General features: G+C 44.1%; 1 protein-coding gene across 6 annotated transcripts in view; it reads right to left on the bottom strand.

Moving 5' to 3' along the window:
* Positions 1-1,361: 1,361 nt before the first annotated feature.
* Positions 1,362-26,793, bottom strand: part of SGK3 (serum/glucocorticoid regulated kinase family member 3) — a 117,516-nt gene continuing 92,084 nt past the window's right edge. For all 6 annotated transcript variants that reach the window (XM_075583917.1, XM_075583893.1, XM_075583889.1 and 3 more), the window contains 12 exons: positions 22,527-22,614; positions 21,402-21,451; positions 18,736-18,793; positions 18,543-18,626; positions 16,570-16,701; positions 10,848-10,960; positions 10,725-10,761; positions 10,458-10,544; positions 9,469-9,564; positions 8,101-8,256; positions 4,839-4,928; positions 1,362-3,525 (listed from right to left, as the gene is read on the bottom strand). In XM_075583917.1, the coding sequence (XP_075440032.1) occupies positions 3,355-3,525; positions 4,839-4,928; positions 8,101-8,256; positions 9,469-9,564; positions 10,458-10,544; positions 10,725-10,761; positions 10,848-10,960; positions 16,570-16,701; positions 18,543-18,626; positions 18,736-18,793; positions 21,402-21,451; positions 22,527-22,614 (1,162 nt within the window). In that variant the 3' untranslated portion in view covers positions 1,362-3,354. The remainder of the gene's footprint in view (positions 3,526-4,838; positions 4,929-8,100; positions 8,257-9,468; positions 9,565-10,457; positions 10,545-10,724; positions 10,762-10,847; positions 10,961-16,569; positions 16,702-18,542; positions 18,627-18,735; positions 18,794-21,401; positions 21,452-22,526; positions 22,615-26,793) is intronic.

Raw genomic sequence — 26,793 nt, forward strand, 5'->3', positions numbered from 1 at the left:
GTGATTGGGAGGCGGGGCAGTGACGTCGCTTGGCCAATTGCCCGCGACGCATCGACGTCAACGTCACGGTGCCATTGACGCTGATTCGCGCTGATTGGATGTTTTCAGCCGACAGCGCACTGAAAAACAGCATTGGCTGTCGGTTGAAAAATCCAACTCTTGAGCACGCCTGCGGACGCTCGCGTGAGCCCCCTCTAAAGCTATCCTCATTGAGGATGCCGGGGCTCAGCGCTGCTTGTCCTTCTATGGACGCAGCCTTAGGCTTCTAACTTGGCCAGCACTGGTGTTATATTTGGGTGGGAAGTGAAGTGTGAAGGGGAACCTGCTCAAGTTTTCATGTGCTGTCTTCCATAGTAAAATAGGAGCTTCGACAGGTCAGGTTTTTCTCCCATCCAGACTGTAAATATTACCCCCTCTTCCTCTCCTTACCTGGAGGCCTCCGGTACCACATCGATCAGCCCACCCAACTTCCGGCGCAGGGGCGGGGCCTACGCGAGGCCAGCCACAGCAGGGGAGAGAGGCCTGCCGCACGGGGGGAGAGCTGACGGACGCGGATGTTGGTCCGGCTGCTGGGCCCGGTAGCCAACCTACCAAGCGATCGGACCCAACTGCCAGCGCCGGCCGGGCCCCCCATAGCTGCCGGGCCCAGGACTATTGTCCTGGCTCTCCCCCCCTGTCCGCGGTCCTGGTTGTAGGGATCAGATGCAATTTGCTACACTGTAAGGACCCACCATTTTCAGCACTTGTTTTGGAAGCGATTGCTGAAATATCTGCTTTTTTCATACACAGGAGCTACCTTGCTCTTCAGAAAAACAGACATGGATCCCAGAAAAGAAGAACGAGAATTTATAGAATTAAAATGAATATATTTGGCATGTCTGATAAGGAGGTTATATAGAGGTACCACCCATCATTATGGAAATATTGAATCTCATTCAGGGTTATCAAGAGCCTATAATACATATTAGAACAGCTATACCTCCAATTACCAAACTTCTGAGTTGGAGCTACAGCATTGACTTGCATTGCAGACAGCCGATTGGGAGCCTCGGAGGCCGAGAAAACGGCAAAGAGCTTGTCTTCATGCTCCAGTATATACTCAAGGAGCACTGTGACTTCCTCGCGGTTACATGTGTGCTTTCTTGTCCTCTCAGCGTACTGGCTGCTTATCCTTCCCATGATGTTGCAGAGCTTGCTCATCTAATGCAGAGATGTTGCAGAATGAAGGAACGCCCCCAAAAGTAACATTTTATAAGGCGTGAACTAATTTCCTCTAATGAGCGCTAATGTTACGCAGACCTAATCATGCAGTACAGACGCAATGTTTACGTACAGACATCAAAAGTACACATAGCCAATGGTATGATGACATGATTTATACTTTTGTTACAAAAGAGAAGTTGCATACAGTAGTACAAATAAAGCACAATAGGTTGCTGTAGAAACAAAGCAGCAGTTCATCTTCGCTTTGATTCATTTTTCCATATCAATAGGTAGTACTCCTTTGCTTCATGAAATGTTGCTAAACGTTACTCTTCTGCAGTTAATATACATGTACCTCAATACTGCCATCTGGATTTGTGCTATGTACAGCACAGCACTCTGCTTTAAGGCAATATGTGACATCAATTGTTCACTGCCAATTAAAGGTGCAGTTCCGCGTCCATGCAAAAATTGTTCTTTCAAAAGTAGAAAAGAGAAAAACATGGAAATATATCGTATATGCAGCATTTTTTTTGTCAAATATAGAATTAGAAAAAAATACCTGTTTGAATCTACTGTAACCCTGGTGGAACGGGCATCATTGCGTTGACGTTGTGACGTCACATGGCACAAAATCACAGTGGGCCCCACGTGTTTATACTTTGCATATATATTCATCACTTCAAGTCATATTACATATTGTCATATTATTTGTGAGAGATTTCTGAATGCCCGTTTTATGTCAACTCTGCGTGCCACGCTGCTTCGACTAGGCAAAGGAAGCCATGTTGGAATGGGTTAAAAAATGCTAAACAGAAACAGGCAGTTTATTATTATTTTTTGCTTGAAAAAAATAGGAAAATGAAGAAAGGCAATCTACAATAAAGAGGAGTGGATAGATTGGCAAGTAAAAAAAACCAAACAACCCGGAAGGTGGAACTGCTCCGTTAAAGTGAAATTAGCTCACAACAGAATCATCACTTAAGGCCTTATTCACTATTGTCCAAAGTGGATGTTCAGACAATTTTTGGAAATACATCTCCATTGGCCAATATAGAATTGCCCCCTTAGCCTATAAAGCAGTGTGCTACAACTCATATACAAATTACTAAGGAATGTATTGATTAATTGGCCTGCTATCAATTAATACTTTTCACGCCGGATTTGAAACTAGTGCAAAACCGAGAGGAACTATTTGACTCCAACATGTAAGGACTGCACTTTGAATGCATTGAGTGTAAATCGGAAATCATGCTTAATATGAGCTGCACTGTATAGATACTGTATAGCAGTATTTATTGTGGATATTTTTTTTACATCATAACTGGAAAAACAAAGCCATTTTTCTGTCTCATTTTAGAACGAGTTAAATCTTAAAAGAGCAGTTTCGCCCCCCAGTTTCCCCTCTTCCCCCCCTACATCGGTGGGAAGCAGAGGATCCCGGCATCTGAACCGCATTCATTTCTGTTTCTGGGGACCCACTGGTTCCTGAGTAAGTACATACCGGGAAACGTGCCACCAGTATTTCATGGTTGTTTAAATCCTGTGTGTCATGCGAGCCAATAGGAAGCTGCAACAGATGATGATTTTAACAGCCATTTTGTTCCACCTTGTGGAAAGGGTACCAACGCTGTATTTACAAGCATGTATCTGGGGAACCAAGGGGGTCAACAGAGCAGAAATTAACCCGTTTCAGCTACGGAGAAACCCTGCTTCCCATCTATAGTTAAAAAAAAAAAAAGAGAGAGAGAGGATGGGGAGGAAGGAGTTAAAAAAAAATAACAATAAAAAAAGTAGGGGGAACTGCTGCTTTAACACTCATTTTAATCTGCAATAGGCTAACAAATCCATTCTCCACATTAGCAGGCTGAATTGCTTCAAATAAAGCAGAGAGATGACTCAAACATTTTAAACGAAGTTAATTTACCATTCGTTCACAGAAGTCTACTGAGCATTGTGCTTCATTTCCCATGATGCAATGCTAGGCATGCCACTTGGGCAGCAAAAGACATTTGAAATAAGGCACTGCTTCAACTTAACTACACCTTGCCAGCCCCACGCTAAAAATCTTTTGCGCATGCCTTTGATCTATATTGTGCAGACCCAGTTGGCTAGTATGTATTAGTAGTCCAGTTTCTACTCAGAAAGGTGCTAGAAGAACAAATCCTCGGTGGGTGGAACATAGGAGAATCCAATAAATGCGTCATCTGCTTCCTCAACGCTGGCATTTACTATCGAATAGTCAGAAGACACACAGACAGAATATGGGACCATTTCTTCTGTAAATTCTGTGTCAAAGTTTGTAATATCATCAGGGCCCACCTAACGGGAAGAAAGGAAGGCTTATTTAGTGACAGGAAACTGCAATTTTAAAATCTCTTCTCTTTTCGCATTGCAACTAGTGAGAAAGTGTTGGTGAAATCATCAACACAAACAACACATGTAGGGCCAAATTCAGCAAGTGGTGCTGTCCTTTTCTCTCCTGACCGTTCAGCACAGGAAAACACCATGTGACCATTCACTTGTCTTCCGGCGCTGGAAGGTGTCATACGGAGTAGCATCCCTAGCACATTGCAGTTTGGAAGCATTGTGAAGAGGCCCAACATAACTCACGACTCACAAAGTCCTTTCACTTTCAAGCCCTTCTTAGTACATTTTACCTTATTATCATCATCATTCACTTACATATTACATATAATAATGTCCTCATGTTCGGCTAATTGTCCTACTGCCTTCAAATCCTGGCTATTTACAAAACATATTTATATTTTTTACACTTGAGTGTATGCTGTTTCTCAAGTCAATATTTTCCTCCCTCTTCCACTTGGTTACTGTAGACGGACGTTCACAGAGGTACACAATTGGAGGCTTTTATAAGGTGAAATTATAATAAGGCTTTATTGTGCCTTTTCCTTTTCATCAGGAAATCATCCAAACACAGGGGGGGTGGGGGGGGGAACAAAGCTTCTATTCACTTGGGAGTATCTCTAGTGAAAATACCATGCAATTAATTCACATCTCCCTAAGTCAAGCATGTCTCGCAGCCCCAAAACATATAGCATGAAATAAGCAGATATAAGCAGTCTCTTAATTATGAAAGTCTTATCTGTTTCTTGCTGTAGAGTAAGCTTCTCTGCTCTCCTGGTTCAGCTCCCTTCACTCAGGGTGTGTCAGCTTCAGGTTAAGTAGTTTTCCCTGTGTCTTGAAATCAGCTCTGCTGTGTCTTCTGGCAGAGCTCAAGACATGTGGTGTCTCCAAAGGTCAGCTCACAGTCAGAGCTAAGGAGTCCCTTCCTGTCTCAAAGGCAGGCTTTTTGTAAACAATCTAATCAGGCAGGTGGTGTTTAGTAATTAACTACCACACTGCTAGATTAAAGGCACATTACTGAACAGGGATAAGTCCCCTGTTACAGTTACCCACTTTAATTTAAACCCACAATAACAGATATAACCACATTCTAACTGCATAATTGCAAGAGAAATGTGCCAATCTAGTAAAAAAATATAAGTCTCTTCTCTCCCTGCACGAACAAAAACCCATTTAGAGCCACATAGTGTATGAGAACTTTCTAGTGCAGTGCATTGCTCTACCTTGACATGTTCCAGCATATCCTAAACGTGATACACTTTACTCACCACATTAGGGTTATATGGTGGAGGTATCTTCTTTTCAACAAGATCAGTCCAGTTTATACATGCAAAGAAAGGATGGTTTTGAATGTCATGCTGCAATGTAAACAAACAAAAAAAAAGATAAATTTTACTTTGGTACATACAGTATGTCTCAGAGAAAAGGAATCCTCTATTCACGCAAGTCGTATAAATGTTGGGTTACAGTTAATGATGTTATTGGAGATGCAATGGCAAAGCAGATGATGTTGTGGAAGTTACAGATCTAGAACGACGACTCTTACTTAGCCATTGTTGTGGTTGGATACTGTAGTTATGCTTGTTCTAAACGTGGAAACTCCCTTTACATTTCTAGCGATGACCTAGTGACAATGTTAATGCCCGCAGATGTGAAGTCATGGTACAGCACATCATATTAGTTCAAACAAGATCTACTCATGCTGTTCCTCTCAAACCTTTTTCAGTACCACAGACAGTGGCAGTGCTGCCTACGATGAACGTGAATTACGGACAGTGACATGTTTGATTGGTTAAAATGTAGCTGATTGAGACGGTTTAAAAAAAGAAAATTAAACGAACATTTCCATAGCAAAATGGATGTTTTTTATGTTTTTTTTACATTCTTCATCTGGTCTCTTTTTTTTATAGAATGGTTTTTCAGTCCTCCAATTCCTGTGCGTTGAATAACAATAATGGCTTTATAATTGTGATGAGAAAAAAAATGAAAGGCAAACAGATGACTTTTGTCATACAAGGTGCATGCAAATACATGTATCTCTAGTAGCAGTGTGTGTACATTTATTGCACATGGTGCGACCCCGCTCCTATTTGCCGCTACACACCAGTCTTTCTTTTCCAGGTGACTTTGCAGTGCTAATCTCGCAGTTTATTAAATCGGCTCCACTGCCTATAAGTGAGCTGGGTAACCCAGGGGTTCTCAACTCCAGTCCTCCAGACCCCCCAACAGGTCAGGTTTTCAGGATATCCCTGCTGCAGCACAAGTGGCTCAGTCGAAGACTGAACCACTGATTGGTGGGTCTTAAGGACTGGAGTTGAGTACGCCAGTGGTTTTAAAAAAATTCACTCCTGATATCTTTTTCACTGTAGCCTAGGAACACAATTCTTAGTAGAAAATGGATTCATTTGATTAGAAACACGATGACAGTGTTGGATTCTTTGTGGGTACATATGCTTCATTTTGCAAGGTCCTCTGGATTACCATGTGCCATCATTTGCAACTCTAGGAAATAAAATGGTTACGGAGGCATTAGGCACACAAAGCAAAAAGGCACTTACTAATTCTGCATGTGCAACTACTGGAGATAATGATGAGGTTTGCAGCAGTCCTCATCTGACATATACAGTATACTAAAGGTGATTTTGCTCAGACTTTACGAAAGTTGATACAACTCAAAAAAGGATCGCCTGACCTGTGTTATACTCTTGACACTTTCTTGGGTTTATTTAATATGATTTGCACGTTACAATGTGTTTTTATGATACGCCAGTCAACAAGGAGAATGGATCACTTGGTTCTTAGAGGCTTCGCTACCCGAGGAGACTTGGCCTGGATCTTGGGTCCATGTCTTCTACCTGTTCTTCTCTCTCCTGACATGCAGGTTAGGGCTAAGTCAAGTCCTTTGCGAAAATCAGATTTTTCTCATTGAAATTTGAGCCCAAAACAAAATGAACTGTAAACACTTTTAGCTAGGCAGGGTTTTCATGTAACGAAAAAACACTTCTAAAACGCGTTAGCATTATTTTGTATAATATAAGATTTATATAAATCTGTGATAAAAAAAAGGTTTGCATTTGATTTCCTATTATTAAAGGTATGCATAATTGTATTTACAAAGCGCCAACAATATATGTAGTGCTTTACAACACTACAGTAGAAGATAAAAGGGGGGTGGGGGGGGACTTTTCAAGAAAAAAATCTTTCCCTATGGAGTGATTTAAAAAAAAAGTCAGTTAAATAAAGGCATAATTGAATTAGCTGTCACATACAAGGTATTAGAGGGGGGTGGGGGAGTGTAAGGATTTCCAGGTTGATAAAAGGAAAGAAAAACTATGATTCAATGCTGCAAATCTTTTCATGTTGCAGTAATAGAGAACCTCCACCAGGTGGACAATGGAAAGTGAAGCAAGTGATACTTTTGCTCTTGTACAGTAGAGGCAACGTTTATTCTAACATTTGCTGTAAACTAGCCGGGTTACATTCTGGGTATGTGCTGGGTATGTGCTGGGTATGTTCTGGGTATGTGCTGGGTATGTTCTGAGCTAGTTTGAGGCACGTTTAAGGCATTTCTGCATTGACTAACGACCCATAGGATTAACACAGCAGGGATCCCTGGCAGTCCAATTCAGTTTGAATGGGACTGCCTGGGACCCCCGCTGTTAATCTGATAGGCCATTAATCAATGCAGAAATGCTGGGGCTAGTTTAAGGAAAGTTTAAGGCATGTATTCAGAATGTACCTGGGTGTTTCCTGGTTTTTTTGGGGAATTGTCACTGGTTTTTGTTCGAATAAGAGTTGCCTCTACTGTATGTTCCTGTACTGGATTTGGATTATTTTATTTCTGTCCCTTGGTTGTGTCTATGCTGCCTCCTTTCCTGAAATAAACAGCCTAGAGATTTATGTTCAGTTTGAAGCTGCCGCAAAACAAGCGGTGAAGAAGAACATTGACAGGCTGCGGCAAAGCTGGTGACTAAGCAAGTCTGTTACAAAACGAAGCTGCTACACACATTTAGCTCATTCTATATTGTCCCAAGTGGCTGCTCAGGTTGTTTTTGGACAAATATTGCCATTGACTTCAATAAGGATTTTCGGGCAAGAACGGCAGTTTCTGACCATATAGATTGTAAGCTCCTCGGGGCAGGGACTCCTCTTCCTTAATGTTACTTTTATGTCTGAAGCACTTATTCCCATGACCTGTTATTTATAATATTTGTTATTTATATGATTACAACATGTATGACTACTGTGAAGCGCTATGTACATTTATGGCGCTATATAAATAAAGACATACAATACAATACAATATAGAAATGGGGCTTTACCAGTCAATAACTGCACAGTATTGCAACTATAAGATTTTAAATGTCTCCTTAAGAAATCAACAATAAGAGTATTGTAAGCTTTCTGAAGGCAATATCCAAAATCAGCAAACTGCTTCTCTATAAAGTCACCCACCCATGTAATTACAGATAATACTAAGCAGACATTTCAGATTATTAATGGTATTCTAGTAACATAAGATTTACATACAAAGTCTTCATTCGCTCCAAGTCTCAATGTGCGGTCTTTCTCCAGCAGCTCCTCTAAGATGGATAAAGCGGGCAGACTTGCACCGGGCCGTAAAGCCAGGGGCTTGTGAAGAATGTTCTCATACATCTCTGCAGTGTCCCGGCTGTAAAAAGGAGGCTGCAAGAAAAGAACATATGTACATATCACATCTATAGAGCAAGCAGAAAACGGGTTCCTTGGCACTCGCTTGCAATTATTAAGTACTGTTTGAATCCACCTCTGGTGGAGTATTCTTCAATTGCTCTTCATGTGACAATTATTGGTTTTATCCAATCTACTATTACAGACATAAACATTTTTAAACAGTTGTGATAACACTGAAATGAAAGTCCTGGAAACCATGGCAGAGACATCCCTGTACTTCACCCATCATGACTTATTTCCTCTTTACCAGAACAACTCTTTTCATAATCAATAAGTTAACACAAATCATACAGATGTATTTTTCTAACTAACCTTCTCTTGATCATATTAAATAGTAAAGTCACTGGCAACATATTTGTGTAGAAATATTGGCGCCCAGTATGATTTTCAGCATAAATGTTGATACCATCAATAAAGTGGACTACCCGCTCAAATCCAAAGTCGCTCCAGAGTTAGTAAAGAAAAATGAAGGTGCAGAGGAATATAACAATATAGATAATATAGAATATTATGATTCCGTGATTATTGAATTGCCCTATTATATTTAGCATATGTACTTTGAGTGCAATTTGTAGGGATCTTCTGTAAGCGCTCTATCTTACATACAAGTGTTTTTGTCTAATAAGCCAAATAAGCCACTCCCCTGGGAAGGGCCGGGTTTCCTCTAAATTGAGAGTTACGTGCTTCTGAGTTCGGTGTCCATCTCCCTGCGTGGAGGGAGCATGATTAAAGCTTCTCCTGGACAGGAGTGGGCTGAACCGTTACCCTGTTAGGGGGTGAGGGAGCGGAGGGGGGGCCTGAAGCTCTGTGGGTCTGCTCCAGGGAACACACATGCTGTGGAGCAGAGTGACCAAATCAAGACCCTTGTACTGTCCATAGTGTGATGTTAGATTTCTGGGACCTGAGAAAGAGTTGCCTGTGAGGACCATCCTGGCTACCCCAGGATCCTCATGGGACGGAGGTGCTGCGCTGAAGGAAGAACAACTAGCTGAAAGCCTGACCTGATGTCTCCCCACAACATCGTGGAGCCCTTACCTACAGTCGTGTTACAGATCACAAAATAATGTCACATTCTAGCAAAGAGATCAATTAAATGAGTGCACCTCTGGAATGGTTTTCCACTTGACCAAGTATGTTTAGTGCTTTTTACATTCTGACAAGGTGTAAATAAACACAAAATCTTACCAGCCCGTGCAGCATTTCATATAGGACAGAACCAAGGCACCACCAGTCCACAGTATTGTCATAGGGCTGTTTCTTTATCACTTCAGGTGCTAGATACTGAAAGGAAAAGCAAGTATTGGCACCTGGTATGTAACTATACAACATTCCTATCTGTAAAACGGACAGCTAATAAATATACTGTAACAGGTCTAAAAATGTTGATCCAATCGCCAAGAAGTCTGTCCTGCGCTTCCGTGTATAAGGGCAAGTCACCTTTAAATGTTTCAGACACTGCGGCAGTGTACGAGGGACCTCTGCGTGGCCACAGAGTTGACCGGTGCAGGGGGATATTAAATCTTACCTCAACTGCATTTTCTCCGGTCTGGGACCTGCTCACCTCGGCTGCTCCTGCGTGCCGCCGTTTGAAATGTCAGGATACAGGGGTGGTTTCGGCGCAACTGCGCATGCCTGAGTCAAAGAAGCTCCCGGATGTTCTTCAATCAACTTTATTATAACAAAACACACAAGGGCTACACCGCAATCTCCCCCTCTACGCGTTTCACCCTTACAGATAGGGCTTCGTCTCGGAGTGGGGAGAATGTTTTTAAACCGTTTTCGCGGGCTTTTCTTGTATTTAATCAGGCAGCTACCGCTTCTCCCCACTCCGAGACGAAGCCCTATCTGTAAGGGTGAAACGCGTAGAGGGGGAGATTGCGGTGTAGCCCTTGTGTGTTTTGTTATAATAAAGTTGATTGAAGAACATCCAGGAGCTTCTTTGACTCAGGCATGCGCAGTTGCGCCGAAACCACCCCTGTATCCTAAAAATGTTGATGGCTAGCATGCCTTTTAGGTAGTAAAACCAGTCGAGAGAGGCGAGTGTGAGACCTTTGTCTTTACCATTTTCTACATAACTTTCTGCAAAAATAAGAATAATATTTCGGAATATCTCAGACCTTAATAAATAATAGATCTGCAAACTGCAATCCAGTAAAAAAAAAAAAGTCTCTTACCTCTGGCGTCCCACAAAATGTGAGTGTGGTGTCTGAATTTGCAATCCCTTCTTTGCAAAGTCCAAAGTCTGTTAAAACAATATGCCCCTGGACAAAAAAACAAAATAAAAAGAAAATCATAGCTGAGGATATTGTTGCAACAAAGACAGTATATGTTTTAGTTTTTATTTTGACAAAAGGCAAACGTTTCTTTCAGGCGAAATTCCATGTCAATATAAAACTTTTGATTATGTAGAGTATACCAAATCAAAAACAAAATAGAATTACCTGGGAGTCTAAAAGAATATTTTCAGGTTTTAGATCCCTGTAAATAAAGTGAAGATCATGATTAGTACGCACATAACATTCCACAAAATGGAAGTTGTGCATGAGAAACAAAATGGCCGTTACCTGTATATAATTTTAATGGAGTGCAGGTAGCCTAACGCACTGGCGATTTCTGCAGTATAAAATCGTGCTCTAGGCTCAAGAAAAGTCCGCTCTCTTTGCAAATGAAAAAAAAGCTGTAAATGCAGAAGGAGATAACATGCAGTGATAATCAAACACGTATACACAGATCATACACTTATTCAGTAGGCCATCCTAGGAAGTGTTTAAGGAGAAGTTTGGGGAGATGTCACTGAGCAGAATATTCTGAGTTGCACCACTAGGCGAGGCTGTATTCTGTTCATATTGTACTTTCCCTGTACTTAAAACAGCATTTCATTCAAAATCCTACATTTTTTTTTAAATAAATCAGTTGTGTAGTATTAGATAATACTTACTACATTTTATTTCACTTTTTACGATTTAAAAAAAAAATGATTTATATGTATTAAGCTTCCTTGGGTTGCTACAGCAACAATTTAAGAAGCTACAGCACTTCCTCTTTTGAGATAGGCAGCCATATTGGATGCCCTGGGAAGCAGGATCTGTGCTGAAAGATCGGCAGCTTAAGATAATTACACTGCCGTAACTGTAAAGAACTGACACATCTATTTAAACAAAAACAAATGAATGGGGAAGAGGAAATGCATCTAGGTACAGTCAAACTTTAGACCACAACCGTGTTCTGGAGAAAACGGACATATATAAACACGAGTTATTATGCAATGAGAAATATATCAGCGTAATGACAAAGCCGCTGTATAAAATAATGATAAATAAATCTGTTCCACTGTAATTCACATTTGTTGTCAATTTTAAGGACTTCTACAGTGTTCCATTAATGTACGTTTTTTTAATACTTTGTACGAGGAAATAATGTTAGGGAGCCCAACACGAATACAAAAACGCCACTATAACAAAAATACTATAATAAAAAAGTGTAGAAAATAAAATAAGTATGTGAAAAGATTAATGTATTTCTGAGACATTTCAGAATATATTCTTTGCTGAATAGAAGCAATGCGTTCAGGGTCAATATCTGATGTTAACTTAAATAAGAGGAGATCTAGAGCAGCGGTGCACAAACTGGGGGGCAACATTATTCTGGGGGGGCGCGGGCGGATGCAAGGGTCCCGCGCTCTTCCCCAAGGCATTTAAATGAATGCCGGGGGATCACGTGAGGCCTCTGCCACTTCACTTACCTTCGGCGACACGTCGCCATGGCAACGCGTCGTCAAATTACGTCACGTGACCCCGCAGCGTCATTTGACGCCGGGAGCCGGAGAGGAGGTAAGGGAGGGGTGGGGGAGCACGAGCAGGGAGGGAAGCAGGAGGGGGGCGCGAGCATGAAAGATTGCGCAGCGCTGATCTAGTGCATTGGTGTTTGTTATGGTCCTAAATGATACTAACTTGTACCAATTGGTAACGTTTCAGAACACTGAGTGACAGGATCCCCTTGTCATCTGATTTCAGTGCTGCCAGTAAAACAAAAATGTGCACAGAGGAAAATATAATACGAGACCTTTAGTCTGAGCTTCTATTAGCACAGGGGCGGGGAAACTCCAGTCCCAGTGCAGTTTAAGAATATCCCTGCTGCAGTACAGGTGGCTCAAACAGTGGCTCATTCGAAGACTGCACCACCTGTGCTGAAGCAGGGATATCCTTAAAACCTGACCGGTTGGTGGCCCTTGAGGCCTGGAGTTACCCATCAAGCCATGTATTAGAAGCTCTTGCACAGTTGTGCTCCTTGGATTCCCAAAGTGTATTAACTGTAAATCTCCGCTAGGGAGTGAGATGAGTAGCATGAGATCGATCTGTAAATCCCCACTAGGGAGTGAGACGAGCAGCATGAGATCGATCTGTAAATCCCCGCTAGGGAGTGAGACGAGCAGCATGAGATCGATCTGTAAATCCCCGCTAGGGAGTGAGACGAGCAGCATGAGATCGATCTGTAAATCCCCGCTAGGGAGTGAGACGAGCAGCATGAGATCGATCTGTAAATCCCCGCTAGGGAGTGAGACGAGCAGCATGAGATCGATCTGTAAATCCCCCCGCTAGGGAGTGAGACGAGCAGCATGAGATCGATCTGTAAATCTCCGCTAGGGAGTGAGACGAGCAGCATGAGATCGATCTGTAAATCTCCGCTAGGGAGTGAGACGAGCAGCATGAGATCGATCTGTAAATCCCCGCTAGGGAGTGAGACGAGCAGCATGAGATCGATCTGTAAATCACCGCTAGGGAGTGAGACGAGCAGCATGAGATCGATCTGTAAATCCCCGCTAGGGAGTGAGACGAGCAGCATGAGATCGATCTGTAAATCTCCACTAGGGAGTGAGACGAGCAGCATGAGATCGATCTGTAAATCCCCGCTAGGGAGTGAGACGAGCAGCATGAGATCGATCTGTAAATCCCCGCTAGGGAGTGAGACGAGCAGCATGAGATCGATCTGTAAATCTCCGCTAGGGAGTGAGACGAGCAGCATGAGATCGATCTGTAAATCCCCGCTAGGGAGTGAGACGAGCAGCATGAGATCGATCTGTAAATCCCCGCTAGGGAGTGAGACGAGCAGCATGAGATCGATCTGTAAATCCCCGCTAGGGAGTGAGACGAGCAGCATGAGATCGATCTGTAAATCCCCGCTAGGGAGTGAGACGAGCAGCATGAGATCGATCTGTAAATCCCCGCTAGGGAGTGAGACGAGCAGCATGAGATCGATCTGTAAATCCCCGCTAGGGAGTGAGACGAGCAGCATGAGATCGATCTGTAAATCCCCGCTAGGGAGTGAGACGAGCAGCATGAGATCGATCTGTAAATCCCCGCTAGGGAGTGAGACGAGCAGCATGAGATCGATCTGTAAATCCCCGCTAGGGAGTGAGACGAGCAGCATGAGATCGATCTGTAAATCCCCGCTAGGGAGTGAGACGAGCAGCATGAGATCGATCTGTAAATCCCCGCTAGGGAGTGAGACGAGCAGCATGAGATCGATCTGTAAATCCCCGCTAGGGAGTGAGACGAGCAGCATGAGATCGATCTGTAAATCTCCGCTAGGGAGTGAGATGAGCAGCATGAGATCGATCTGTAAATCCCCGCTAGGGAGTGAGACGAGCAGCATGAGATCGATCTGTAAATCCCCACTAGGGAGTGAGACGAGCAGCATGAGATCGATCTGTAAATCTCCACTAGGGAGTGAGACGAGCAGCATGAGATCGATCTGTAAATCAGCATTTGTTTCCATCATTCTCTTTAAAAAATATTTCAAAATATTTACAGAGTAGAATAGTGATAATCGTGTGTGTGTATGTGTAGACAAACAATATATACAGTACTCGGATATTCTAAAAATTGTGAACTGCAGAGGTGTGTGTTTCCTACTGGAAACCCCTGGCACTTACGTTTAACCAATAAAAATCAAACATAAATCACCAAAAATGTTTTGCAAAAATCTATTCCCACCCCCGTAATACGATATATATGCTCTCACCCAGGGGGAGGGGATGATTCACTAAGCTATGCTATTAAATAGGGGTAAATAACGTGATGTTATTTAAAACGGGAATGTCACTCATTTTCCCTGAGTTAACACCTTATTTACTAATTCTATACAAAAATAATAGCCATACTAAGCTTAACGCAATGTTATTTCAAGATACTGCTAAGATATCTTCAGATGACGTTACCTAAGTTTTGACCCTCCTCCCAGCCATACCCTGAAATTGGGCTTTCGCTGGAGCAAAAGCCCTATTTCATTGTCTGGATATGAGTAACCTCAAGACTTACATAAAGCCAAGAGTTAAACAACGCCTCAAAAGCCCTCTCTCAATGTCAGGAGGTTCTCTTTTCAGCATTCTCTATGTGGGCTGCTTATGTAGAAGTGAAATCATAATTCTAACCAAACTCTTCCTCTTCCATATAATCACTGTGAAAGAAAGCATGGGACACTGAGGTTGCGGATATTAGGCAATTGCTCATAGACCAAAGAGTACATCAGTGTTTTTCAACCAGGGTTCCCCGGGCATCCCTAAAGGGTTCCCTGCAATTTTCTGGTCATTTGAAAATTGTATTAAATACATAAGAATTTGCAATGCATCTGATCTCAAGACACGTTTTTGGAGGTGGTTGGGGGCTCCTTAGAATTTCACTTGGGGTTCCTTAACCAAAAAAAGGGTTGAAAACCATACACAATTGTTACTGTGGTTACTGAATATATCCCATATTGTTGTTATATGAGTGTGTTGTTATTGAACGAGAAAATATGTAACCACAGCTAGATGTTGATAATAGCTACAAGAGTTGAGATAAACAAAATATCACACTGTACAAAGTAATATTCACTGGGAATAAATATACAATGCATCATACTGTATGTTACTTTACAGATTCCCTGCAAGACATTGGGGAGCTGCAGTATCTGCAGAAAGTATAGCAGTATCCCATTTGTTAGTCTGCAGACCAGTCACACACTTTAAGGAGCAATTGATCCTTTTTTGTATTATTATTATTGTATTTTTAATATGGGATTGAAGCAGGGGGTCTCCGGAGCGGATCCCCATTCATTTCAGGTCAGAGGATTCCCTGCTTCCCGAGATACCGACCTCCAAAGGGGGCGCCGGTATCGTGGCAAAGTTTAAAGCTCCCGCATCACGTGGGCAGTGGGAAGCCAACCCTGATGACATCACGGCTTCCAATTGGCCTGCAGGGGGCACAGGTGCTTTGAAACTCCGCCATTACATGAAGCCTTGTAGCCAAGCAGAGTGGCTACCGCCCCCCTCCCCCCCTTGCCTATGGAGGTAAGTACCTCCGAAAGCAGGGGATCCCCAGAGCTTAAATTAATGGGGTCAAGCTCCGGAGACTCCCTGCTTCAACTCTATGTTAAAAAAATTGCCCCCAAAAATCACCTGCTTGGATTGCCTCCTTAAGTGGATGTATTGTGTTACACCTACAGTATAAAAGCTTTTAAAACAGAAAAAAAAAAACGAGTTTTTCCGTTCCAACATAAAATGAAAGCAACTGCACAAAGACAAAACATGTTTACCAAAGACAATCGGTGGCCCAGCAAAATCAAAGCCAAATGTCATGAAGCCTTCAGGATATTAGAAGGCTCTATTCTGGGGCGGGTCTAACGTCAAACAGGAAGCAAAGTAACTCCAAGCAGAAAAAAGAAATGAAAATTCTATGTTCTAGAAAAAGGTGCTGAGCTTTTGTAATGGGTTAGAATCCAACCCACAGGAATGTACACAGGAAGCTAGAGCAGCTACCACATTGCATTTACTTAGCATGAAGGGAGTCAGTATATGCTACACTGTCATATGCCGCGTGAGGAAATGACAAAGCGCTCTTTTTCTACGACGCGTCGTCTTCACGAGACAGGTTCACAAATGATGATTCTCTAAGCGTTGCACAGCATTTGTAGGAAACATGTTCACCTCGTAAGTGTTAAATAACTTGGTATAAGATGGGCGCCAGGATGAAAACAGTGTTATAAAACAGGACATTTAGGCAGCAGCATTGAGGTCCTTTAGTCCTCTGTATATTATATAGTCAGGCAAAACAATCTACTCCTGAGAATTAAGGAAACTGCAATAAACTGCAATAAAAAGGAAGTTTCACTGACAACATGACGTTTATTTATTCAGGGTGAATATTGCTACTCGTCAATGGACTTACTCCGACTTTGAAAGGAAAATTGTGCGTTGATTTTTATGTAAACAGAACACCATACCACAACAGTGATCGCAGTATAACGTACCTCTCCTCCGTTAATAAAATCCAGCACAAAATAAAGCTTGTCTGATGTCTGGAATGAGTAATGTAGTCCAACCAAAAATGGATGCTTCACGTTTTTTAACAGCACGTTCCTTTCCGCCATGATGTGCTTTTGCTGCAAGGAAGGAACAACTTAGCACAAAGGGGTCACTGTAGCGAGGCAAAAGTGGGGGAATTCTTGGCCCAAACAATTGTACCAGATATAGCAAACAAAATACTCCAATTGACAACCCAGGGGTCGACAACCTGCGGCTCCTGAGCCACATGCGGCTCTTTCAGCACCAACATGCGGCTCTCCTCACTGTGCTGCGGGGGGGGGGGGCGGCAGCCGCTGGTCGGGCCTCTGGTTGCCGCCCGGTATCTCCCCAGCTGCTGGCTTGCCTCCTGCACTGTCCCACGCTGGGCCTCTATCATGTCGATGCGCGCCGACATCACAGAGAGGCCCGGGGTGGGACAGTGCAGGACGTGGGCCAGCAGCTGGGGAGATACCGAAACCAGAGGCCCGACCAGCGCTGGCCGGGCCCCCCCGCAGCCAAGAGCAGCACAGTGAGGGAGAGCGGCGGCAGCTGGGGAGCGGAAACCCAGGACAGTGAGGAGGCAGGCAGGCCCAATGTAAGTATGTATGTATGTTTGTATGTGTATATATTTGGATGCGGGGGAGGTGTGTTGGGGGGGGGGGGGGTAGTAGTGGGTGTATGTGTGTATTTGGGAGGGCGATAGTATGTGTGTGTGTATATTTGGGGGGTAGTAGTGTGTGTGTTTTTGGGGGGGTTAGTATTGTGTGTATGTGTGTATTTGGGGGGGGGGGGGCGATAGTGTGTGTGTACTTTGGAGGGTAGTGTGTGTATTGGGGGGTAGTGTATGTGGGGGGGTAATATGTGTATGTGTGTATTTGGGGGCGACTGTGTACTTGGGGGGTAGTGTTGTGTGTGTATTGGAGGGTAGCGTGTGTATGTGTGTATTTGGGGGGGGGGCGATAGTGTGTGTATTTGGGGGGGTAGTGTGTGTATGTATATTGGGGGTAGTATGTGTGTGTGTGTGTGTGTGTGTGTGTGTGTATGTGTATTTGGGCGGGTAGTGTATGTGTATGTGGGCGGGTAGTTTATGTGTATTTTGGGGGAGTGAATGTATATGTATGTATCTATTGTGTATTTGAAAATGACAAACTGTTTTGCAAGGAAAAACAATGAAAAAAACTAAATAAAGGGACTTATTCTTGTGGGATGCATTTCATTCCCCCACATATTTTTTCTTTTCCCCAATTCTGATTAAAGTAAGGCCGTGATTATAGTGCCTGCTGCAGGGCACGCGCGTGTCGTCACTCGCAAAACCTGCACTGTAGGCAGGAGGCATTGGGAGCGACAGGGAGGTGTGGCGAAGGCATAGCACGTGAGCGGTACGCCCTCATTGGCTGAACCGCTTCACATGACTCTGATATCATGCGGCCATCGCTTGGAGAGACAAAATCATTTGTCTCTCCTGGATTCTGCCTCTCCGTCGCACGCACTATGTGCGCCTCCATTGGCCTACATGTATTTGTTCCGGCGGCGTGCACTGTTGCGCGCGCCGTCGGAGGCACTATAATCACGGCCTAAGTTTGTCGTATGTTATTGCTTATACAGTATATACCTGTTACTGTGCGCGCAGTATATGTATGTGTTTGTGGGGGTGTAATATTCATACATGTGTTGCGGCTCTCGGAATATTTTGGACAAAGACATTTTTTATAAAATGGCTCTTCTTCCGTGAAAGGTTGCAGACCCCTGACTTAACCCCTCGAGTCCCAAAAGAGCCAGCAATGCATTGCGGCACAGTGTGGCATTGACTGCTCGGGCATTCAAATGGATAATTTTATTTGATTCTGTGATACAGCGGCGATTTTTTTGCACCAGAATCGCACCACTTTCTGGAACTGGTAATCTTATACCATGCGGGGCCAAATATAAGTGAACGCACCTCTTTCTTGTTGAGGATAACTTTCTTCTGTAACACTTTGACAGCATAGTACTTTCCATCGTGCTTTCTTTTCGCAAGAAGGACCTGGAGCGCGTTCCAAATATAACAAATACATACGAAAACATCAGTTTGCACAAACATTACTGGATAAGTACATCGTATGAATCTTTACTAGGGACTGACAAATGCTCACCTTTCCAAAGCTCCCTTTCCCAATGAGTTTGAGGAAGTCAAAGTCCTTAGGTCTCGCTCTGAAACGGATTTAACAGGACATTGTTTTAACAGCAACAAACAGAATGAGATATTTTAGACTGAGCATTTTATTATCCATGGTGCAGCACGACACGGAATATGCCCAGTCAGGGTTTGCTAGAACGTTTCTGGCTTCTAATAAGGACTCTAACGTTGCTACAACCTAACCCAGGGGGGGGCAACTCCAGTCCTCAAGGGCCACCAACAGGTCGGGTTTTAAGGATATCCCTGCTTCAGCACAGGTGGCGTAGTCTTCGACTGAGCCAGTGCTTGAGCCACCTGTGCTGAAGCAGTGATATATCCTGGAAACCTGACCTGTTGGCGGCCCTTGAGGACTGGAGTTGCCAACCCCTGACCTAACCTGTGCAACTCTATAAATACGCGGGGCCCCCTGACAAAACAAAACTCTCTGCACTATTCCCACATCTCCTCCTTCATGCAGATGTCTGTGACATCATTATGCTGTGCTGGCACGTATACAGATGTGGATTCATAGGAAATATATTCCATATTAATGCAGCAACCGCATCTCTATACTGCGCATCGTAGAACATAACTTTCTGTTCTACAATCTGTGCGCCCTTTTGCATTTTTCCGTGACGCTATTCACTTTTACCATTTGATATCCCCCTCCCATCCTATCAATATAAACGTAGCTATTTTAAAGCAGCAGTGCCTTTTACAGCCAAAGTGTGGGACTGGATTTAAGACTAAGGTCCAACAGTGCCACGCTGCCACGCTGCAAGGCAGCCCTCTCACTAAACCTGGGCCACACTTCCTGATTCAGCGCTGCTGAACTAAATGGGCTTAACACACACACACAGCAAGAGCGACTTGGCGAATAAGGCATATTAAAGCAGCAAACCGTAGCACTGTGCATATTAAAGTACTGCGCGATTCTTGTTTAACATTTTTCTTTTATTAGAGGTTTGAAGCAGGGGGTCTCCATAGCTGAACTGTGTTAATTTCTGCCCCCCCCCCCCCCCGCTTCCAAAGATACTTACCTCCGTAGGCGATGCCGGTATCCCTGTGGAGTTTAAATGTCCTGGTCACGCTGCCAAACAGGAAGTTACAAGTGATGACATCATGGCTTCCTATTGGCCTGCGTGAAGCAGGACATTTAAACGCCGCCATTTTGTCAGGCACATACAGTAGTTTCCCTTGCTGCAGATAATGGCACCACCTACGGAGGCAAGAATCTCGGGAAGCAGGGGGTCTCCAGAGCTGAAATTAATGCAGTTCTGCGCTGGAGACGCCCCGCTTACATCCTGTAATAAAAAAAAATGTTTTAAAAATCGCTTTGCTGCTTTTATGATAGCAAGTTCTCAGAAAGGGTGCTGTTGGTTATTCAAAGGAGAGATATACCAAGACAAGAATCGGCTTTCAAACCCCCAAGTACTTTGTGGTTACAGAAGGCTATGTTCATGCCTCTTAATATCAAGAATTCAACAAAATATCACAAATAAAGGAGACCCACAGGTTTAGCACTCATTTTTGGGATCCGATTAGAAAAGCAATAATTTATCTACTACTATATATCAATTATAATTCTCTACTTACAGTATTCCCCATCTGTCTCTACCAGGCACTAAATAATTTCCACTTTCAGTGTAGTAACAACTTATTGTGCCATCAGAGGGCTGTATAAACGTTCTGACAAACACCAATTTTCAACACTAAAGCAACCTAAACACAAGGAAGATCAACCACTCTTGAACATAAAAGTACCACTGATTCCTAAAATAAACCATAAATGTGGAGATCTGTACATTATATCAGATGGTTCCTTATACTGAACAGCGTTATTAATAAATTAATTTAGAGAGGGTCGCTAGCTGTCAGGCTGGGGGTGTTGTCATGTGATGTAACAAGGAAGAACCACACTCCCCAATATGACTACTGCTCGTTATTCATACGTCTGTCTCACATGCACATGCTAATACTGCTTTATACCCCCACACAGATAATTACAATAACCTCAACTATGTTAACATTATAATGATATATTGCAACACAAATGTGTTACATGTGAAAGCATAAGGGCTCCCCTGAAATAAGAAGGAACGCGTTACGTGTCATGTTTCTACGCGTTACCTTCTGACATATCAATCCCTATTGGTTAAAATAAGCACCTTCCCCTTTTCTATGTAAGGCTGCGATTATACCAGCTCCGGCTGGGCGTGCGCGCGATATGGTGACGTCAGCAAAGCGATCCTGCAGAGCGGCATGTGCACCGCAGGCAGGAGGCAGCTGGAGATAGGGAGGCGTGGCCGTGAGCGGTTTGCCCTCATTGGCTGAACCGCTCATGTGACGCGTTCGTCGCTGAAGAAAACTATTTCCCTGGTCTGTTCTCCTGTCTGCCGCCCTGCAGTTCCAGTCTGCGCGCACGTCGCGCTGGGTATGTACATTTTAATTGTGTTCTAGCTATTTGTTTTTGAGTTGCGCGGCGGCACCGCCGGCCACTTTTGGTATAATCACGGCCTAAGAGAAGCCAGCCACACAATGCCAGCCACACAATGCCAGCCACACAATGCCAGCCTCTGGCATGGAAGGGATCAAATTCATTTTTTTTCATTGGTTAAACATCATTTTCTTAATAGGACCTACTGAGGGTTTCCCGATGGCCCCAGGTTGATATTCTGCATTGTAGAATCCGGCTGTTAAGAGAAAGCAACAAATGACTTAATAGCAAACATTTAGCCCGGCATGTCTGAATGGTGCAGTCTCCCCCACGACAACAGTGACATATTTAGCAAGTTAAAAGCAGGTGACTGTACCCATAAAGAAAAAACAAATTTTTTTTGACCATCTTTAATGTCTTTTGGTGAGAAACCAGTTTTGCAGTCTTCAAAACCACAGGTAAATTGTCCTTTATGCTTTGTTTATTTTAGGATGACATCAGTTAAACAGATAAACACAGCAGCTAATATGCTTGAATCCTGGGTCCCTGTGCAAATGCAAAACATAGGGGTTTCCCAAGATACAACCAAGTTAAAATACAGTTACTTTAACCTTTTCAGCGCCGACGGTCCCGCAACGTCCAGCATTTGCAGTGATGTGATGGCTACAGCAGCAATCACATGACCACCAGGCCCCCCTCCCCAATTCCCCCCCCCCCCCCTGGCTGACATTTCGATCTGGGTGACCGCTCTGTTGGAGCGGCCAGCCTGATCAGCCCCTGCAAAAACAAGCATTTTGCCAGGACGTACTTAATATGTCAACCGTGCCAGGGTCCGTGACGCCATAGGTACATCATTAGGGCACTGAAGGAGTTAAAGGAGAATACTTTCTAAGCAAGCCAATGACACCGATAAATTGTTTACACATTGTATTTAACCTGCGACGTTGGGGCTGGGCCTCTAACCTATTCACTGCTGCGGGGGATTGAATCACATTGCAGATAAGGGCATATTCTATAATGGAAGAGTTTAAAATATGTCCTTAACATCCAAAGGAAAAGTCAACCCAAGGAAAAAATATCCTTAGTCACAGCTTTCTCCAAGAATCATATCTAAAAAGTTAACCTTATTTCAAAGAATTATAAAATATACACTACGCCCAATCAGTGCACTACAATGACAGACGCACATCCTGCAAGAGCAAAACACACATAGAAAGATGGAAACAAGCAAGCGATGAGAAAGACACAGTGTAATTTCAGAATGTAGAGCCAGGATTTCATTGCAGATTTTGTAGATCTTCAAATGAGTGGAAATAAGGAGGTGTGTATACCTTTTCCCCACTCCTTTCGTCTTCGTCCTCGGAGGGATCTGACTGGTGTTTGGGAATGTCCATCTTTAAGAATGCCTGGACATCAGAGCTAGGGAACAAAGGTTCAGTCAGGAAAACAGCAGATTTGGAAAGTACCATTTTAGCTTCCAATAAGTCGTGTACAGCCATTCAAATACAATTTCAATTAGAAGAGGCCTCTCAACTTGCAAAAACTCACAAAGATAACCATAGGAGCATGCTACAGTCAAATCAAAGCACTAGGTTACTATACCTTATTCACTTATAGATATTTCATTAATGTAATATCAGTTCATCTGAAAGCTGATAGCAGAACAAATAGAATGGTGGGGGTTTTTTTTTTATTAGCCAAATAAGGATAAAATAATGTAAAATAGTTGAAGAAAATGTTCAGAATAAAAACAGGACATTTATATTTACTCTGAGTAAGCAAACTACACAATCATCTTTTAGTGGAAGAATCTACTGCAAAAAAAAGTTACAAATAATAGTGCACAACTCTCCACAACAGATGGGGTTACCATCAGCACATTGAAATTTGTGGGAATTCTTACTTAACATACATTATCGGCTGCTGTAAAGTGGATTCATATGCTCTGATGTTTTAAGCGTTATTTTAAAATGTAAGATGGGTTTAATAGCTATGCAAATGTATGCTCGAAATACTGTAAGCAAATTAAAAAAATGTCATGGAATATATAAAAAAATGATTTATTAGGGTCTGATATCTGAGGAAAGTTGAAGTAATCAGGGCTGAAACTAGTAAGTATTTGTATAGAAGATTAACCCCTGTCAGTCCAGAGTAGAAATCGACAACATCATTTTACAATGAAATATGTGATCAGAATTAAAGAGGAAATATCTATATGTGATCAGAATAAATGAGGAAATATGTACAAAAAAATTGACCAAGTAGAACTGTATCTAAGAATGTAACCTTTTGAATTAACTGGAACAGAGTGAATTGTTTGTTTTCAAACGATGTTCTGCTTCATACTGACTGCAGTGAAGAATGATGCTCACAGAGGTTGTGCAAATACCCCAGGTTGGTCTTCGAGGAAATATAACATTAAACAATTGTACAAACGTTTATCCCCGTACAAAAACCAAACAGATCTCAGAAAAGTTCAAATATTTTCAGCAGTAATTACTACAGGACTGAACTTGCTACACAAAACATGCCTAGCAGAAGTATATATAATGGAAGTGCCAGTCCCACGTGACAGCAAACACTGGGATTGCTATAAAGTGAAAGCACTCTGCCATATAAAACCTTCTGTGCCATGTTACTGGTTGCATCGTCATTTCACACGTGTGCTTTTAATCTTAAACTCAAAAGCCTAACTGCAAGAAACACAACAGAAATGACAGAATGTACATTATATACAGCGTTTAGCAGGGGCTCATGTCTCGGGAAATGACAATAGAGGACCCGTGTAAAAGACAGAAACATTTCTACAGAGCTGAATATTACTGGGGGATTTGTTAATGAAGTGTGTAATCAGGATGATGTTAAATATGATGTCAAATCAGGCAAAGGGGAGTTTTACTTTGTTAAACAATACAATGTTAACGTCGACCAAATTCAGAGCACTAATGCCTTTCTGCGTGCAACATATTAGGCCCAATTCGGGCACTTTTTTTAATGTCAAATATTGTGAAGTGCAGAAGAGGAGCGCTATATTCTGCAGAGGTTCAGTGCCGGAGGATCGCGCCACCTCCGTGCCCACGGACCACTTGCGCTTAACGTGACTGCTCTTCAGAGCGATCACGTGATGCCGGTTATATTCTGGCGGATGTGGCAGGGAGCGGGCGGGTGAAGCACGCGATCGCGTACAGCCCCTAAAAAAACCAGCAACATGCAGTGGATGACACAAGGGCCCTGAGACAGCACTTTTACTGACGTACACCGTACGTCATCAGGGCAATGAAGTGGTTAATAGATCTAGTGGATTCCACAGAACTCAACCAGGATGCTCCTATAGGGTGACCATTCGTACCGGTTTTACCGGTACAGTCCCGTTTTTTTGAGGCCTGTACCAGTTTAAGTCTGTCCCGGTTTTTGTCCCGGTTTCTGTCCCTGGTCCCGGTAGTGCGGGGCAGCGGCGGTGAGGAGAATGCAGCGGCGGGTAAGTATTGTCTATGTGTGTGTGAATGCTGCCGGGGGGACTGAATGATGGAGAATGCCGGGGGAGGGACTTAGAATGCCGGCCGGCCCGCAGGGGATTGGATGAATGATGATGCCGGGGGCGGGACTTAGAATGCCGGCCGGCCCGCAGGGGATTGGTTGCAGGCAGGTCAGAGGAAGCCGGGGGCGGGACTTCCGCTTTGTCCAGAGCACACGTGTCTTCCCGGCTTCCTGTGTGTGCGTGAGTGTCCCCCTTCTGTCCCGGGTCCCAGCCAGGGGGGGGGGGGGGGTAATAGGAGGTGGTAGCGGGGGTGCGCCTGCCTTTGTACCACCTTGTACCTTTGCCCCCCACGGCGCTCCCAGCATTGCCCCTCCTGGCGCTCCCAGCATTGCCCCCCCTGGAGCTCCCAGCATTGCCCCCCCCAGTGCTCCCAGCATTGCCCCCCTCGGCGCTCCCACCATTGCCCCCCCAGCGCTCCCACTATTGCCCCCCCGGCGCTCCCACTATTGCCCCCCCGGCGCTCCCACTATTGCCCCCCCGGCGCTCCCACCATTGCCCCCCCGGCGCTCCCACCATTGCCCCCCCGGCGCTCCCACCATTGCCCATCGGCGCTCCCAGCTTTGCCCCCCCGGCACTCCCAGTTTTGCCCCCCCGGCGCTCACAGCTTTGCCCCCCGGCGCTCACTTCCCCCCGTCCCCTTGGTGTGGGAGATGGGCTCGGGGGCGGGCAGTGGTTGCTGCGCGGTCGCGGGCGGTGCAGGGGCTGGCGGGCGGTGCAGGGGGAGGCGGGGTGTATCTGTGTGTGTATCAGTGTGTGTGTATCAGTGTGTGTGTATGTGTATCAGTGTGTGTGTGTGTGTATGTGTATCAGTGTGTATGTGTATCAGTGTGTGTGTGTGTGTGTGTGTGTGTGTGTGTGTGTGTGTGTGTGTGTGTATCTGTGTGTGTATCAGTGTGTGTGTGTGTGTGTATGTGTGTGTGTATCAGTGGGTGTGTGTGTATCAGTGGGTGGGTGTATCAGTGTGTGTATCAGTGTGTGTGTGTGTATCAGTGGGGGGGTGTTGTGTGTGTATCAATGGGTGTGTGTGTATCAGTGGGTGGGTGTATCAGTGTGTGTGTGTGTGTATCAGTGGGTGTGTGTGTATCAGTGTGTGTGTGTGTGTATCAGTGTGTGTGTGTGTGTGTGTATCAGTGTGTGTGTGTATCAGTGTGTGTGTTTGTGTGTATCAGTGTGTGTGTGTATCAGTGGGTGTGTGTGTATCAGTGTGTGTGTGTGTATCAGTGTGTGTGTGTGTGTGTATCAGTGTGTGTGTGTGTGTGTGTGTGTGTGTGTATCAGTGGGTGTGTGTGTGTATCAGTGGGTGTTTGTGTGTGTATCAGTGTGTGTGTGTGTGTGTGTGTGTGTGTTTGTGTGTGTATCAGTGTGTGTGTGTGTGTGTATCAGTGTGTGTGTGTGTGTGTGTGTATATCAGTGGGGGTGTGTGTGTATCAGTGGGGGTGTGTGTGTATCAGTGGGTGTGTGTGTGTGTGTGTGTGTGTGTGTGTTTGTGTGTGTATCAGTGTGTGTGTGTGTGTGTGTGTGTGTGTGTGTATCAGTGGGTGTGTGTGTATCAGTGTGTGTGTGTGTGTGTGTGTGTGTGTTTGTGTGTGTATCAGTGGGTGTGTGTGTGTCTATCAGTGGGGGTGTGTGTGTGTATCAGTGGGTGTGTGTGTGTGTGTGTATCAGTGGGGGTGTGTGTGTGTATCAGTGGGGGGGGGTGTGTATCAGTGGGGGTGTGTGTGTGTATCAGTGGGGGGTGTGTGTATCAGTGGGGGGGGGGGTGTGTGTATCAGTGGGTGTGTGTATCAGTGGGGGTGTGTGTATCAGTGGGGGTGTGTGTGTGTATCAGTGGGGGGGGGTGTATCAGTATCAGTGTGTGTGTGTGTATCAGTATCAGTGTGTGTGTGTGTATCAGTATCAGTGTGTGTGTATCAGTATCAGTGTGTGTGTGTATCAGTATCAGTGTGTGTGTGTATTAGTGGGGGGGTGTGTGCATCAGTGTGTGTGTGTGTGTGTGTATCAGTGTGTGTGTCAGTGGGTGTGTGTCTCTCTCCCTCCCTCTCTCTCCCTCCCTCTCTCTC

Source organism: Ascaphus truei, chromosome 2, assembly GCF_040206685.1.
Source record: "Ascaphus truei isolate aAscTru1 chromosome 2, aAscTru1.hap1, whole genome shotgun sequence".
Taxonomy (NCBI): domain Eukaryota; kingdom Metazoa; phylum Chordata; class Amphibia; order Anura; family Ascaphidae; genus Ascaphus; species Ascaphus truei.